The 16,896-nt window shown below is 46.7% G+C and overlaps 1 protein-coding gene across 1 annotated transcript in view; it reads left to right on the forward strand.

Annotated features, from left to right (window-relative positions):
• Positions 1–8,500: 8,500 nt before the first annotated feature.
• LOC112071692 (cotranscriptional regulator ARB2A homolog) overlaps positions 8,501–16,896 on the forward strand; it is an 86,266-nt gene continuing 77,870 nt past the window's right edge. The window contains exon 1 of the mRNA XM_024139131.2: positions 8,501–8,623. Coding sequence (XP_023994899.2) covers positions 8,501–8,623 — 123 coding nt within the window. The remainder of the gene's footprint in view (positions 8,624–16,896) is intronic.

Here is a 16,896-nt window from a genome sequence, read left to right on the forward strand (position 1 = left end):
ACATACTCTCCACTCTCTCTCTCTTCCTGTTAGGTCAATTCATCACTTACTACTCCACTCTCTCTCTCTCTGTAGGTCAATCATGCACTACGTGCGTCCACTCTCTCTCTCTTCCATGAAGGGCGTCAAACCATCACTACTTTGCTCCACTCTCTCTCTTCCTGTAGGTCGAATCATCACTACTGCTCCACTCTCCTCTCATCTCCTACCTGTAGGTCAATCACACTACTTGCTCCACCCTCTCTCTTCTTCTGTTAGTTCACCATCCACTACGTGCTTCCACTCGTCTCTTCTCTTCTTAGGTCCCATCTATCCTATTTCTCCACTCTCTCTCTCTACCTGTTCTGCTTATGTCAATATCACTACTAGCTCCACTCTCTCTCTCTTTCCTGTAGGTCATCATCACTACTGCTCCACTCTCTCTCTCTCCTGTAGGTCAACCAATCGACGATGCTCCGACTCTACTCTCTCTCAAAGTTCCGTGTCGTAGTCAATCATCACTACTGCTCCACTCTCTCTCTCGTTACGCTAAGTAGCAATCATCACTACTGCACCTGCACTCTCTGCTCTCTACTTATGCGTGTATGTCAATCATCACTACTACTCCACTCTCTTCTCTCTTCCTGTTCTGTAGGTCAATCATCACTACTGCTCCACTCTCTCTCTCTCCTGTATGTCAATCATCACTACTGCTCCACTCTCTCTCTCTCTCCTGTATGTCAATCATCACTACTACTCCATCTCTCTCTCTCTTCCTTGGTTGTCAATCATCACTACTGCTCCACTCTCTCTCTCTTCCTGTAGGTCAATCATCATACTACTCCACTCCTCTCTCTCTTCTTCTGTGTCAATCATCACTACTGCTCCCACTCTTCTCTTCTCTTCCTGTAGGTCAATCATCACTACTGCTCCACTCTCTCTCTCTTCCTGTAGGTCAATCATCACTTACTGCTCCACCTCTCTCTCTTCCTGTAGGTCAATCATCACTACTAGCTCCATGCTCTCTCTACTTTCTGTTAGTCAATCATCACTACTGCTCCACTCTTCTCTCTTCTTCCTGTAGGTCAATCATCACTACTGCTCCACCTCTCTCTCTTCCTGTAGGTCAATCATCACTACTGCTCCACTCTCTCTCTCTTCCTGTAGGATCAATCATCACTACTGCTCCACTCTTCTCTCTTCCTGTAGGTCAATCATCACTACTGCTCCACTCTCTCTCTCTTCTGTTCCTGTAGGTCAATCATCACTACTGCTGCCACTCTCTCTCTCTCTGTTCCTGTAGGTCAATCACACTAACTGCTCCACTCTCTCTCTCTTCCTTTCCTGTATGTCAATCATCACTACTGCTCCCACTCTCTCTCTCTTCCTGTATGTCAATCATAACTACTGCTCCACTCTATCTCTCTTCCTGTAGGTCAATCATCACTACTGCGCTACCACTTCTCTCTCTCTTCCTGTTCCTGTATGTCAAATCATCACTAGCTCCACTCTCTCTCTCTTCCTGTAGTCAATCATCACTACTGCTCCACTCTCTCTCTTACCTGTCTGTTATGTCAATCATCACTACTCTCCACTCTCTCTCTCTTCCTGTAGGTCAATCATCACTACTGCGTTCCACTCTCTCTCTCTCCTGTCCTGTATGTCAATCATCACTACTGCTCCACTCTCTCTCTCTTCCTGTAGGTCAATCATCACTACTGCTCCACTCTCTCCTCTCTCCTGTAGGTCAACCATCACTGACTGCTCCACTCTCCTCTCTCTGTTCCTGTATGTCAATCATCACTACTGCCCACTCTCTCTCTCTCTTCCTGTATGTCGAATCATCATACACACTGCCCACTTCTCTCACTCTACCTGTTCCTGTATGTCAATCATCACTACTTGCTCCACTTCTCTCTCTCTTCCGTTGTCCAATCATCACTACTGCTCCACTCTCTCTCTCTTCCTGTAGTCAATCATTCCACTACTCTCCACTCTCTTCCTGTCTATAGGTCAATCATCACTACTGCTCCACTCTCTCTCTCTCTTCCTGTAGGTCAATCAGCACTACGCTCCACTCTCTCTCTTCTCCTGTAGTCATTCAATCACTACTGCTCCACTCTCTCTCTCTTCCTGTTCTGTATGTCAATCATCACTACTGCCTCCACTCTTCTCTCTTCCTGTTTCCTGTAGGTTCAATCATCACTACTGCTCCACTCTCTCTTCTGTTCCTGTAGTCAATCATCACTTACTGCCTCCCAACTCTCTCTCTCTTCCTTTCCTGTATGTCAATCATCACTACTGCTCCACTCTCTCTCTCTTCCTAGGTCAAATCCATCACTACTGATTCCACTCTCTCTTCTCTTCCTGTTCCTGTATGCAATCAATCACTATGCTTCCACTCTCTCTCTCTTCCTGTTCTGTAGGTCAATCATCACTACTGCTCCACTCTCTCTCTCTTCCTGTATGTCAAATCATCACTACTGCTCCACTCTCTCTCTCTTCCTGTAGTCAATCATCACTACTGCTCCACTACTCTCTCTCTTCCTGTAGGTCAATCATCACTACTGCCCACTCTCTCTCTCCTGTCCTGTAGGTCAATCATCACTACTGCTCCACTCTCTCTCTCTTCCTGTAGGTCAACATCACTACTGCTCCACTCTCTCTCTCTTCCTGTAGGTCAATCATCACTACTGCTTCCACTCTCTCTCTCTTCCGTAGGTCAATCATCACTACTGCTCCACTCTCTCTCTTTCCTGTAGGTCAATCATTCACTACTCCTCCACTCTCTCTCTTCTTTCCTGTTAGGTCAATCATCACTACGCTCCACTCTCTCTCTTCTTCCTGTAGGTCAATCATCACTCTGCTCCACTCCTCTCTCCTGTAGGGCATACTCATGCACTACTGCTCCGCACCTCATCTCCTCTCTCAAGTCGTGCGTTAGATCAATATCAACATTAGCTGCTCCAATGTCCTATCTCATCTTATGAGTAAGTCTAGATCAATTCGCAGCTTACTGCCCACTTCCTCCCCTCTCTCTTCCTGTAGTAGTCAACACACCGTACTGCTTTCACCATCTGCTCTCCCTTTCTAGGGTAAGGCCAATTATCCACTTACTTGCCTTCCACTTCTCAACTCCTTACATCTATGTCAATCTCACTAATCTGCTCCACTCCAAGTAGAAGATAAATACTTGGTCTTGAGAACATCTCGTTTTTCGCACTGAACTTGAGGGGTTGCATTTCTGGAGCATGCGATTGGTCAGCAATGTCAAGGCCCTATGGTTGCAGGGTATATGTTCCATATCGGTCGGAACACAGTGACTGTCTTCGAATCCTTAGATGGCTTTCGTCAGAACATTGGGCAGAGGAATCACGGATGACTCACCACCAATTTAGTTTAAGACACATATGAGTTCACTTTACGACAGGCTTTCCGGGTGAGGAAGTGGACCATCTAATGGGTGCAGACAGTGACCCACAGTGGCACTGAAGACAGTGACCCAGGGAGACAGTGAACCCAGGTTGAGACAGTGACCCGAGTGAGACAGTGATCGACTTGGCTGAAGCGCACACCAGTGATCCGGTGATACTAGCGTGACCTGTGGAACTTCACTCGCCGGAGTGAGACAGGAAAGCCGGTCGAGTAGCCGGTGTAGGACAGCCTGCCTGGTTTCTCCACCATGTCGCCGGGTTAGGACAGCCTGCCTGGTTTCTCCACCATGTCGCCGGGTTAGGACAGCCTGCCTGGTTTCTCCACCATGTCGCCGGGATAGGACAGCCTGCCTGGTTTCTCCCCGACTTGTCCCCGACTTGTCTCGCTCTCGCTCTCCCTCCCCCTCTCCCTCCCCAGCGGAAGGGATAGCCTTACTCCCCAAGGTTATTGTAGTTGGACACCAACCCATGGGGCGCTGTCTGGGAGAGCAGGCTTTCTGTTCAAGGTTTGGCCCGTAGTCGATCTTTCCTTTGGACGACAGACAGGTGAATTTCATCCCTGGTATGTATGCACAGCCGGTTGGATGGCGTACACCAGCTAAGGTACGGCTAGAGTGTGCTGGCGCTTAGCCAGTAGAAATGTTTGCTGAAATAATGATGTTGGCCTGTATCTACCTCACAACCCCTTTCATGGTGTACCAGCTTTTGATTGGCTAAGGCGAGATATGAACATAGGCCACACATGGGGCATTTCTGTCCATTCATGTGTTTGTAAGTGGTGGTGTGCTCATCCAAAGACAAGGGTACCACCAAAGGCTCATGAATCCAATATGAAAAACTGTGACTTACAAGGGAAGGAGCCATGAAAGAACAGAACCATGGAAGCCTGGTAATTTGGCTCTATGGTAGAGTAGCTGCTGCAGCAGTGGTGCACGGACTTCATTGGGCTTTCTTTCGCTGCGCTACAATGAAGTTTGGTGGAGGTGGAATAATGGTCTGGGGCTGTTTTTCATGGTTCAGGCTCCTTAGTTCCAGTGAAGTGAAATCTTAACGCTACAGCATACAATGACATTCTAGACGATTCTGTGCTTCCAACATTGTGGAAACAGTTTGGTGAAGGCCCTTTCCTGTTTCATCATGACAATGACCCTGTGCACAAAGCGAGGTCCATATAGAAATGGTTTGTCGAGATCTGTGTGGAAGAACTTGACTGGCCTGCATAGAGCCCTGACCTAAACCCCATCGAACACCTTTGGGATGAATTGGAACGCCGACTGCGAAGCCAGGACTAATCGCCCAACATCGGTGCCCGGAAGAATGCTGCGGGGACTTGCTTCCAGTGTTCCAACATCTAGTGGAAAGCCTTCCCAGAAGAGTGGAGGCTGTTATAGCAGCAAAGAGGGAACCAACTCCATATTAATACTATGTTTTTGGAGATGTTTGACGAGCAGGTGTCCACATACTTTAGTTTACTTGTTTGTGGTTATCTCTGCTTGTGTTTATTTATGTGTGCACCCATGTTTCCACGTGTGTGTGTGCACTAGTACATTGTGTTGTTAGTGCGGTCACTTGCCCGCCCACCCGTCTGCGTGTGTGTGTGCTGTATTGGCGGCTGTGGGGATAAGCAGGGTAGGTCAGAGCGGGCTAATGAAGTTGTAAGAGGCGTGTTAGAAGCCAGCTGATGGGAGGCCCTGCCAGGCAGCCAATAGAGAGCCAGGGAGCGGAGCTGGGAGCGGCGTCTGTGATCAGCGGGGCATGATGGGAGAGACCTCCCTGAACATGCAGCACTGAAGCCCTTCTGCACACGCGCACGCACACACATACACAGAGAGAGCCTCACATCAAAGGAGAGCCCCACTAATATTTCAGCAATTAGAGCCTCACCATCTCCACAGCGCCACAAGGACCAGAGGAGAGCAGAAAGAGAAAAGAGAGGCAGAGATACGGAGGGAAAGAGAGGGAGAGATAATGAGGCAAAGAGAGGGAGAGATAAGGAGGGAAAGAGAGGCAGAGGGAGAGATAAGGAGGGAAAGACAGGCAGAGATAAGGAGGGAAAGAGAGGTAGCAGTGGCATTTTTTTTTCTCCATCCACTTAACCCTCTCTGTCCCTCTCTTCATCACTCTTGCTGTGCTCTTTGCGACCCCTCCCGCTCTCTCCCTCTCTTCTTTCTATTTTTCCCTCCTCCCTTTTCTGTGTATAGCGTTCTGTTAGTTAAGATATCTCATTAAAACGCTCTTTCAGGGCTGTTGTTTGCCTCCAGTGTGTTCGCTGGCTGCTTTCTGCTCAGCTCAGCCCAGGGTTGAGGTGGGTTTGAAATTCAAGAGTGGTGCAGTGAGACTGCAATAACGTAGCGTTATGACTATAACTACTGTTCCTTGAAGGAGGGAAACGAGGTACGGGGTGGGGGTGGGGAGGGAGTCGCACCCTTGCGACTTTGGTTCAAGGATCTACAATTACGCTTGACAAGCCCAATAAAATCCTTGCCTTGCTGGAAGCCCCGCTTTCCCCAGTTGATTAGTGTGGGTGTAACGATCGTTGTTGGAAGGATGGTCGGACCAAGATGCAGCGTGGGGTAGGTTCATCATTTTTATTTATGATAACCGGCACAAAACAAGAAAGAGTAACAAACGAAACGCACAGCTTTGTAGGGCTAAAAAGCAACAATACAGAATCAAGATCCCACACACAACAGGTGGAAAAGGCTGCCTAAGTATGATCCCCAATTAGAGACAACGATAGACAGCTGTTTCTGATTGGGAACCATACCAGGCCAACATAGAAAAGAAAAAACTAGACTACCCACCCTAATCACACCCTGACCTAACCAAAAGAGAGAAATAAAAGGTTCTCTAAGGTCAGGGCGTGACAGTGGGGCTCGTATTAATTCCTTTATTCCTCGTCACTGCGGCAGGAACGGGCGGCGCAGGGCCAAACAGATGTTGTACCTCCTGATGAAGGCAATTCATGCCGAAACGTAAACCATTTGTTTACTTGTCCCGTCAATAAATCTATCAGATTTACGTAGCAACCATATGCTCCTTTTTCTTCATTCTCCCAGATAGCCACCAGTTTAACTATTCTGGGGGTAAGGAATGTTTTTTGGGGATATTCAAGTCCCTCAGTCGAGTAGCTGATTTCCCCTTTTTCGTTTAAGCTGAGCTGTAGCGTGTTTGGGTATACCTTCTTTTCAGGTGTTGTACGTTGTTTCCCTTCTTCAGGGAACAGTCATTATAGTCATAATGCTACATTACCTTTCAGTCAGTCAACTTCGGTACAACATACTAAAATATAAAAATATATAGAAATATAATCACTCCCAAAGCTGACCCCAACGGATACTAAGTGAAAACGGGACATGGCAGACCGCACAGACCTGACCCTTCCAGATGTCAGTCTAGTTATTGCGTACACGTCGTGCTGCCGAAGGACTTTCCCCTGTCCCAGCAGTAAGCACACTGTGGGCTACACTGGGTCCAGTGACATCCAAGAGATAAAACCTCACAAAAGTGTGTGGTGATGCCCGACTCACCTCAGCACATATATCTCCTATAGTCAACACTTTAAACAATACCCAAGAAGCTGTCAGACCCCTAGTGGAGTGGGTGCGTACATCACTAGGTAAACCTTGCCCCTTGCTGCTATATGCCTCGATATGCTGCGAGCTGGATTAGCAAAACAGAGAAAAAGCTGGTCACATAACCGAATAACCTGGGTCCGTTCAATGTACGTGCGTAAAGCTCTCACCGGACACATGGCATGTAACCTCTGCACTTCAGAAGGGAAAAGGGAAATAGCTAAGGACCTCTAGGACATAGCCATGACATTCTGGACGATGGTCACATTTGGACGCAACGTCACCTTAGAAATGCACGGGGCAAACTGAGTACAGGAAGGGTGTACGGAAAAGCGTGGAGGTCCCCAACACGTTTAGCCGAGACCAAAGCCATGAGCAGGGAGGTTTTGTATGAGAGGATCTTCAGATCCAAAGAGTCCAGAGGCCAAAAGGGGCCGCACACAGTGTCTCCAAAACCAGCGGTAAGTCTCATGTGCAATAGGTTTAGACGACATAGACCTTTCAGGAACCGCACAACAATGGCACCTAGTGAGGCTCCATGACACGCTGAGAATGGAGAATGTGAAGAATGCCCGCCCCTGCTGGACAAGCTCCTGTAGAAACAGGATGTCCCTTACAGAGCACTGGAAATGAACAAGTCCTTTATCTTGGCACCAAAGCTCAAACGCTTTCCACTTAAACTCATACAGCCCAGAACGTCTGTTTCCACGTTCCCAACAGCGGACTCGGGTCCCTCATCAAGAAAAATAGACGACACAGAGTTTTCTCGCAATGTGTAAGGATCTTTGTCGGCCCTGCCGAAACTTTCCCATTCCTTGGAGAGAGGATCCCACCTGGATAAAAAATCTGCACCCGAGTTGAGGCAACCGGGGACATGCGTCGCCCAAAGTGAGAGCATGAGTGCACTGCTCCCCAGCAATAGGGAGCGAGCCAAGCTTAGGAGGCAGAGAGACCGTCTCTCCCCATCTGTTGATGCATGCCACCACTGAAATATTGTTGTTTCTGACCAGCACAAGCCAGCCCAGACAAAAGCAGGGTGTAGTGCCTGAGCACCAGTTATACTGTTAGGAGCACCGGGTAATTGATATACACTATGTACACCAGCCGAAATTTGGCTAAGCAGAACTGGAACCTAGACACCTTCCATGGGGATAGAAAAGTGCGATACATTAGTGAGTCTTGCTCGAGACCCAGAAACGGAATGCACTTAGATGGAGTCTGACAGCTCTTTTTCGGGTTTCTTATGAAGCCTAGAGTCTGAATACGGGGCAGTAGCATGGATGTGTCTAACACTGCTTGTTTCTTCAACTCCGCTGCCACCAGCCAAATCGGATGTAATTCTAAGTTTGTTGACTCTGAGGTGCTTGTTGAAGGCACGTAGGTCTAGAATGGAATCCAAAGTACATTTTGGGAGAAAGGAAATACCGGCTGTACCAACTACCCTGGATATTCGACATAGGAACCACTCCGATTGCTTGCTTCTGGAAACGGGAGGATAATTCCTCCCTCAAAATGGACGCTGAAGACTTGGGAGCAGCCAACGTAATGACGCTGCAGAAGCGGGGGGTGGGCACAACAAATTGTAGCCTGTACCCTGAGGTCACTGTTCACATGATCCAGGGCGACTCTGCGCATGTGCGTCGTTGGTCAGATTAGACAGGCAGCCTCCCTTGAAAAGCCATCTGAAGGGGCGGGACCCTGTGGATTAGGAGAGAACTCACATGCGGGAGACACAACACTTTTGACACCTGTGAACAATGTGGAATTTGGGGTTGAAAAAACAATGTTTATGTGCCAAGGTATGCCCAAAGACCGGCCCACTGTGTATAAGGGCTCCGGAGATCAGTGACCTACTCCGATTTGGCAGTGTTCCCTGGGGGTACTTTTGTCACAACGATCCTCACTGGGTTTGGGCGGTAAGATACATTCCAGTAACCAGCTGGCAACCAGCGATGGATTGCAGGCATTAACATTTTTTATTATGGAGGTTATCCTACCAACCAGTCATAGGCACTGGCTCCCTTGTGGACAGAGAGCGAATTTCCCAAATCATTACTTCCACCCTGGGGAGATTAATATACCCCTTGAACCTTGTGAACACCATGGAATGAGGGTTACCAGAGGGGCATCAAACATAGACAAGCTTCCAACACACATTGTGCTTCCGTGAGACTGCATAACCTACATGAAGCCTCGGGACATCCAATGACATGTGCTTTTTTCATCAACCAATGGGAGGCAGAAGCACAAGAAACTAATTTAACAACATCAACAAACAAAAAATATTAGAAATTAACAGTAAACATTGCAATCAAAAAGGTTAAAAAAAATTGACTTCAAGTGATTTGTGTTATATTATTAGCTATGTACAGTGTTTTAGTGATGTGCGAATAGTTGTAGTATGGATAGTGCGGCAAGATAAATCAACAGAGATTTTGGTGATATTTACAATGTTGTTTGTGCTCCAATGGTTGCACTTTTTTCATGGCAATGGGCCACAAATCTTGCTGCTGTGACTACACATTGCGGTATTTCACCTAACAGATATGGGAGTTTATCAATGTTTTCAAAGTCTTTGTGGGTCTGTGTGATCTGTGGGAAATATGTCTCTCTAATATGGTCATACATTTGGCAGGAGGTAAGAAAGTGTAGCTCAGTTTCCACCTCTTTTTGTGAGCAGAGTGCACATAGCCTGTCTTCTCTTGAGAGCCAGGTCTGCCCACGTCGACCTCCGTCAATAGCAAGAGTCTGTACATAGTCAAGGATTTTCTTAATTTTGGGTCACTCACAGTGGTCAGGTATTCTGCCACTCTGTACTCTCTGTTTAGGACCAGATATCTTTCCAATTTGCTCAGTTTTTTGGTTGATTCTTTCCAGTGTTAGTGTGTCAAATAATTATATTTTTAATTTCTCATAATTTGGTTGGGTCTAATTGTGTTTCTGTCCTGGGGTTCTGTGAGGTCTGTTTGTGAACAGAGCCCCAGAACTAGCTGGCTGAGTGTGGGGACCCTTCTCTAGGTTCATCACTCTGTAGGTGAGGGCTTTGTGGTGTAATGTGTGGGCATCACTTCTTTTTAGGTGGTTTTGGAATTGAACAGCTCTTTAATGGATTTTGATAACTAGCCGGTGTAGTCCTACTTCTGCTCTGCGTACATTGTGTTGGGTTTTGCGTTGTACACAGTATATATTTTCAGAATTCTGCATGCAGTCTCAATTGGGTGTTTGTCCCATTTTGTGAATACTTGGTTGGTGATTGGACCCCGACTTCACAACAATAGAGGGCAATGGGTTGTAGAACTGATTTAATTATTTTTTGCCAGATCCTAATTGGGATGTCGAGGTTTAAGTTCCTTTTGATGGCATAGAAGGCCCTTCTTACCTTCTCTCTTAGATTGTTCACAGCGTTGTGGAAGATACTTGTGGTGTTGATGTTTAGGCCGAGGTAGATATAATTTTTTTGTGTGCTATAGGGCAGCGATGTCTAGATATAATTTGTGTTTGTCGTCCTGGCAACTGGACCTTTTTTGGAACACCATTATTTTTGTCTTACTAAGATTCAATGTCAGGGCCAAAGTCTGACAGCATCTGTGCAGAAGATCTAGGTGCTGCTGTAGGCCCTCCTTGGTTGGGGACAAAAGCACCAGATCATCAGCAAACAGTAGACATTTGACTTCAGATTCCTGTAGGGTGAGGTTGAGTGCTGCAGACTGTTATAGTCACCTCGCCAATTCATTGATATGAATTGGCGAGAACACCTTCCTAATATTGAGTTGCACCCCCCACCCTTTTATCCTCAGATCAGCCACATTATGTTGGGCATGGACTCTACAAGGTGGTGAAAGTGTTCCATAGGGATGCAGGCCCATGTTGCCTACAGTGCTTCCCACAGTTGTATGAAGTTGACTGGATGTCCTTTTGGTGGTGGACCACTCTTGATACACACGTGAAACTGTTGAGCATGAAAAACCCAGCAGCGTTGCAGTTCTTGACACAAACAGGTACGCCTGGCACCTACTACTGTACCCCGTTCAAAGGCACTTAAATCTTTTATCTTGCCCATTTACTTTCTGAATAGCACACATACACAATCAAATCAAATCACATGTATTTATATAGCCCTTCTCACATCAGCTGATATCTCAAAGTGCTGTACAGAAACCCAGCCTAAAACCCTAAACAGCAAGCAATATAGGTGTAGAAGGGTGTAGAAGGGCAATGCACGGTAGCTAGGAAAAACTCCCTAGAAAGGCCCAAACCTAGGAAGAAACCTAGAGAGGAACCAGGCTATGAGGAGTGGCCAGTCCTCTTCTGGCTGTGCCGGGTGGAGATGATAACAGAACATGGCCAAGATGTTCAAATGGGGGGCTTCTTAAAGAACAGGTCTGTGAGAGCCGGAATTCTTACTGGTTGGTAGGTGATCAAATGCTTATGTCATGCAATAAAATGCAAATTAATTACTTAAAAATCATACAATGTGATTTTTTTGCAGTGATTTTTTTAGATTCCGTCTCTCACAGTTGAAGTGTACCTATGATAAAAATTACAGACCTCTACATGCTTTGTAAGTAGGAAAACCTGCAGAATCGGCAGTGTATCAAATACTTGTTCTCTCCACTGTATATGTTGAAGAGGGTGGGGCTCAAGCTGCATCCCTGTCTCACCCCACGGTCCTGAGGAAATAAATATGTGTGTTCATTATCAATTTTAACCACACACTTGTGTACATTGATTTTATAATGTAATATGTTTTTCTCCCAACACCTATTTATATCAATTTGTATAGCAGACCCTCTTCCCAAATTGAAATCAACAACGCATGAAAATACTTTACTTTTGTTTTGGTTTGTTTGTTTGTAAATAAGAGTGTGCAGAGTGTATACGTGGTCTGTCGTACAATATTCTGGGAAGAAGCCAATTTGACATTTGCTCAGGACATTGTTTTCATTGAGGAAATGTTGGAGTCTGCTGTTGATGATACTGCAGAGGATGTTTCTGAGATTGTTGTTGATGCAGATTCCACTGTACTTATTGGGGACAAATGTTTCTCCACTTTTGTGGATTGGGGTGACCAGTCCTTGGTTCCAAATATTGAGGAAGACCCGAGAGCTGAGGATAATGTAGAAGAGTTTCTAAGACTAGCCCATTTGAATTTGTGGTCTCTATATTTGATCATTTCACACGGGAAACCTACATCCTGTACCCTGTCTCTCTCATTGATCAACACTGTATCTGCCGAAGGAGGCAGCGATTATCAGCTGTGGTCAGACTGGCCCGAAAACAGGGTGCAGCAGAGCTAATGCAGGCAGACACACCAAGCAGACACTAACTCCAGGCGCCAGCTCCTGCGTCGCACCCGTTTGATACCACAGCCCCTTTGTGGGATGGTAGAGTTTGTAAAAGAAATACCCACTAGATTGATAAAAATAATCATATCATTCTGCCAGGTAAGCACAGGCTACTTTGTAGTTAACATTTAATTGAGAAGGTTTTTTGGGAAAGCCTTTCCATCTACAAGAAGAATGGTTTTATTTGCATCATCGCTAACGCCTACACAAAGTGGTAGACATACACTGGCATGGGCATTCTCATTGCCTCTTCAGAAAGTTGCAGGAAATACATAACACTGTTGCAGTCTTTTCATCTCTTATGATAAACTTGTGCTAATTAATACGTTTTCATTACATTTAGTTTATTTGCTAATAAGGTCAATACATTTTTGAATATTGTTGAATTTCGTTTTAGTACCTGGATTCTGTGAGGACCCTAATGATCATATTTGGAGCAGAATGAGTCTCTCCACTACCTATTGTTCCTGCAGTGATGATTCACCAGCTGCATCAAATGTTTTCATGATTTATCTGCAGACTATCGCCAAAAGGCCTAGGCTTACCAGTAGCGTATGCAAATAAAGAAGCCAAATGAACGGCTCTCTTACCGATTCGATAGGCTTGACTCACTGACTGACGAGATGAGTCACTCACTTTATTGTCCTGTCTGTGGTTGACTTGTCCCGATGTGATACCATGGACATGTACCAACGCTGCATGATTTATGAATGGCAAAAGGATATCGGAGAGTACTTTCTACACCTTTTATAAACTAGTCAACACTTGCTGTTCAATTGTCAATTCACAGTAAATAGCCAACTTGGCGCCACGACTCCACGTTGTTTGCTATGTGAAACGTGAAAGAAAGTAAATGAATGTGTCAGAAAACAATAATTAGGCTATTGGAATTCGAATCAGTGTTGCCACATACATTATATTGGACGTGCACATTCCCAAACATCATGCTCTCTCTCCCTCCTCTGTCTAGAGAAATTCAACCTCAACCAGAGATCTGTATAAAATGACGAGATGCTCATCGCCCTAATAATGGGAGTCATTGTCCCAAAGGCGAGAAGGCAGACGACAAGCTTAGGTCCAAAATAAGCCCATAGAAATACATTGGGCTTATTTTGGCAAGAGTGACTTCGCCACTCTTCCTCTCCGCTGTGTTTCCCTGCCGGCGCTCGCTTTGTGACTGACAGGAGCCTATCCTATCAATAGATCACTAGAAGATGCATCTCGTTCCTTCTAGTGGGAGATGGCTTGAGAGACTAGCAAATTGAAACTTTAAATTCGCTAGTCCTGTCTGTCTGTCTGTCTAACTAGGTACAGTGAGAGAGGGGTCTTACTCTGTCTCTTTCATACACGCACAGATACATACACAGACAAAGGTTTTCATAGTAGTTTAATTTAGCAGACAGGCAGGTGAAGGGTGACTGCAGTGCTGGGGTCACCCATCCACCGCTGGTTCAAATGGTAATACAGAGAGAGTGAGTGAGCGGAGAAGTGTCACATCTGTTCTCCCTGTTTGGATAAGACCTTGTGCAGCGATTAAAGGCTGTTTGTTCTGGTATCTGTGTGAGCGCCGTGTGTGAAAGCCCCGGCCCTCTCTGCATGTTGTCAGCCAGATTAACCCTAATGCATCAAAAAGCCCCCATCGGCCAGGGAACTGGGACAAGAGAAGCACTGCTCTGACTTCTCAATTAGAACGGCATGAACCCAGGCAGCACCGCTACGCAGCACCAGGCTACGCTAAACGCATAAGCACAGGCAGCACCGCTACGCAGCACCAGGCTACGCTAAACGAGCACAGGCAGCACCGCTACGCAGCACCAGGCTACGCTAAACGCATGAACCCAGGCAAGCCCGCTACGCAGCACCAGGCTACGCTAAACGCATGAACCCAGGCAGCACCGCTACGCAGCACCAGGCTACGCTAAACGCATGAACCCAGGCAGCACTGCTACGCAGCACCAGGCTACGCTAAACGCATAAGCACAGGCAGCCTGGATGCTGGCCTACCGCTAGGCTAACATAATGACTTCAGTGCCACTCGCATTCACTTACAGGAGACTGTAGGGGGCAGTATTGACGGTACGGTATGCTCATTTTATTTTCCGATCATGGTTTAGTGCTATTCATTGCTTCAAAATACTGAGCACTTGCCATACCAGGCGGTGATGCAAATGATCAGGATGTTCGCGATGGTGCAGCTGTAGAACTTTTTGAGTATCTGGGGACATATGCCAAATCTTTTCAGTCTCCTGATGGGGAAAAGGTGTTGTCGTGCCCTCTTCACTATTGTCTTGCTGTGTTTGGACCCTGATAGTTTGTTGGTGATGTGGACACCAATGAACTTGAAACTCTCGACCCGCTCCACTACAGCCCTGTCGATGTCAATGGGGGCGTGTTCGGCCCTCCTATTCCTGTAGTCCAAGATCAGCTCCTTTGTCTTGCTCATGTCAAGGGAGATGTTGTCCTGGCACCACACTGCCAGGTATCTGACCTCCCTGCCAGGTATCTGATCTCCCTATAGGCTTTCTCATCGTGTTCGGTGATGAGGCCTGCTTGTGAACCAAAGCAAGTTGTAGCCTAGCAGCTATCCCTTTCATCCCCTCAGCCTCACCTGATCTGTCCTGGTGTTGATATTGATGGGGGAAAAGAAAGAGATAGAGGCATTAACTTACTCCTTGCATGTGCATGCATGCTTGTGTGTGTGTGTGTTTGCATTGATGTATTGTTATGTTTGGTTGATGGTGGGGCGGTGGAAGGGGGATGGGTAAAGGAACAAATATAGAAACAACAAACAACCCCACCTCCCCTCCCTTTCTCTCTCCCTACCTCTTGTTATTTCTCTCTCATTGATCAACAGTGTAGCAGTAATAGCCTGAAGGAGGCAGTGATTATCAGCTGTGGTCAGACTGGCCCATCTTAATGTCAGCCTCGAAAACCAGGGGGCAGCAGAGCTAAGGCAGACACTAGCTCCAGAAGCCAGCTCCAGGCTGCTCCGCACCCGTTTGATGCCACTGCTCCTTTGTGGGAGAAGCTCTGTTTTTTTCCTCCCGTCTTCTTCCCTCGTTTGGTTCTGAACGCAACTGTCTGCATCTAATTGCCCTGGGGGATTTTATTATCAATTCCTTGCCTGTGATTTTGGGCTGTCTTTCTTTCGATCATGTTTTTATGAATATATGAAACTGAAGCAAGGGAACTGGGATTGATGTGTGGAAGAGGCAGATTCTGTATCCGTTTGGGCAGATAGGTGGCAGCCTTCTCTCTCTCTCTCGCTCTGTCTCTCGCTCACTATCCCTCTCTCTCTCTCTGTCTCTCTCTCACTATCCCTCTCTCTCTCACTATCCCTCTCTCTCTCTCTCTCCCGCTCTGTCTCTCTCTCACTATCAAAGAGAGAGATAGGGAAACAGACGGGAGAAGGGAGGAGACGAAAGAGGGAGACGTAGGGAGGTCAAGAAGAAGAGGAGAAGACAATAGCCGAGGCAAGACATAGCCAGGGCAAGACGTTGCCGGGGCAATACGTAGCCAGGGCAGGCCCAAGTCCTAATGAATAAAAATGAAGATCTTGTCAAATGATGAAGTGACAGGTAATTGCAGCCCTGTGACTCTGTCCTGAACATTGAACAAGCAGAAAAGAAGAGAAAGCAAGAATAATATAGAGTGAGGAGAGAGAGAGAGGATAGTGAGAGAGAGAAGAGAGAGAGAACAGAGGAAGAGAGCAGAGGGAGAGAGAGAGCAGAGAGGAGATAGGACGAGAGAGAGAGATGTGAGAGAGAGAGCGAGAGAGAGAGAGAGGGATAGTGAGAGAGAGAGAGAGAGAGAGGAGAGAGAGAGAGAGAGAGAGAGAGAGAGAGAGAGAGAGGAGAGAAAGAAACTTCTGCATGTGTAATGTTTACTGTTATTTGTATTGTTTATTTCACTTTTGTAATAATTTACACTCACTTGCTTTGGCAATGTTAACACATGTTTCCATGCCCAATAAGCCCCTTTGAATTAGAAGATGAGAGAGAGAGAGAGAGAGAGAGAGAGAGACGAGAGAGAGAGAGAGAGAGAGAGAGAGAGCAGAGAGAGAGAGGAGAGAGAGAGAGAGGATGGAGAGAGACACCGAGCGAGAGAAACGAGAGGATAGTGAGAGAGAGACAGAGCGAGAGAAGAGAGGGATAGTGAGAGAGAGACAGAGCGAGAGAGAGGGATAGTGAGAGAGAGACAAGCAGAGCGGAAGATGAGGGATTAGTGAGAGAGAGCGAGCGATGAGGAGAGAGGGATAGTGAGAGAGAGACAGAGCGGACAGAGAGAGATGGGAAGTGAGAGTAGCCAGAGGAGAGAGAGAGAGATGAGGAAGAGAGACAGAGGAGACAGATGAGTGAGAGGAGGGAGAGAGACAGAGGAGAGAAGAGAGAGGATAGTGAGAGATGAGACCAGAGGAGAGAGAGGGATAAGTGAGAGAGAGAAGAGAGCGGCGAGAGAGGGATAGTGAGAGAGAGCGAGAGGATTGAGACAGAGAACTCAGGAGAGAGAAGAGGAGATGATAGTGAGAGAGAGACAGAGGAGAGAGAAGAGAGGAGAGGAAGG

Source organism: Salvelinus sp. IW2-2015, unplaced genomic scaffold, assembly GCF_002910315.2.
Source record: "Salvelinus sp. IW2-2015 unplaced genomic scaffold, ASM291031v2 Un_scaffold1684, whole genome shotgun sequence".
NCBI classification, from domain to species: domain Eukaryota; kingdom Metazoa; phylum Chordata; class Actinopteri; order Salmoniformes; family Salmonidae; genus Salvelinus; species Salvelinus sp. IW2-2015.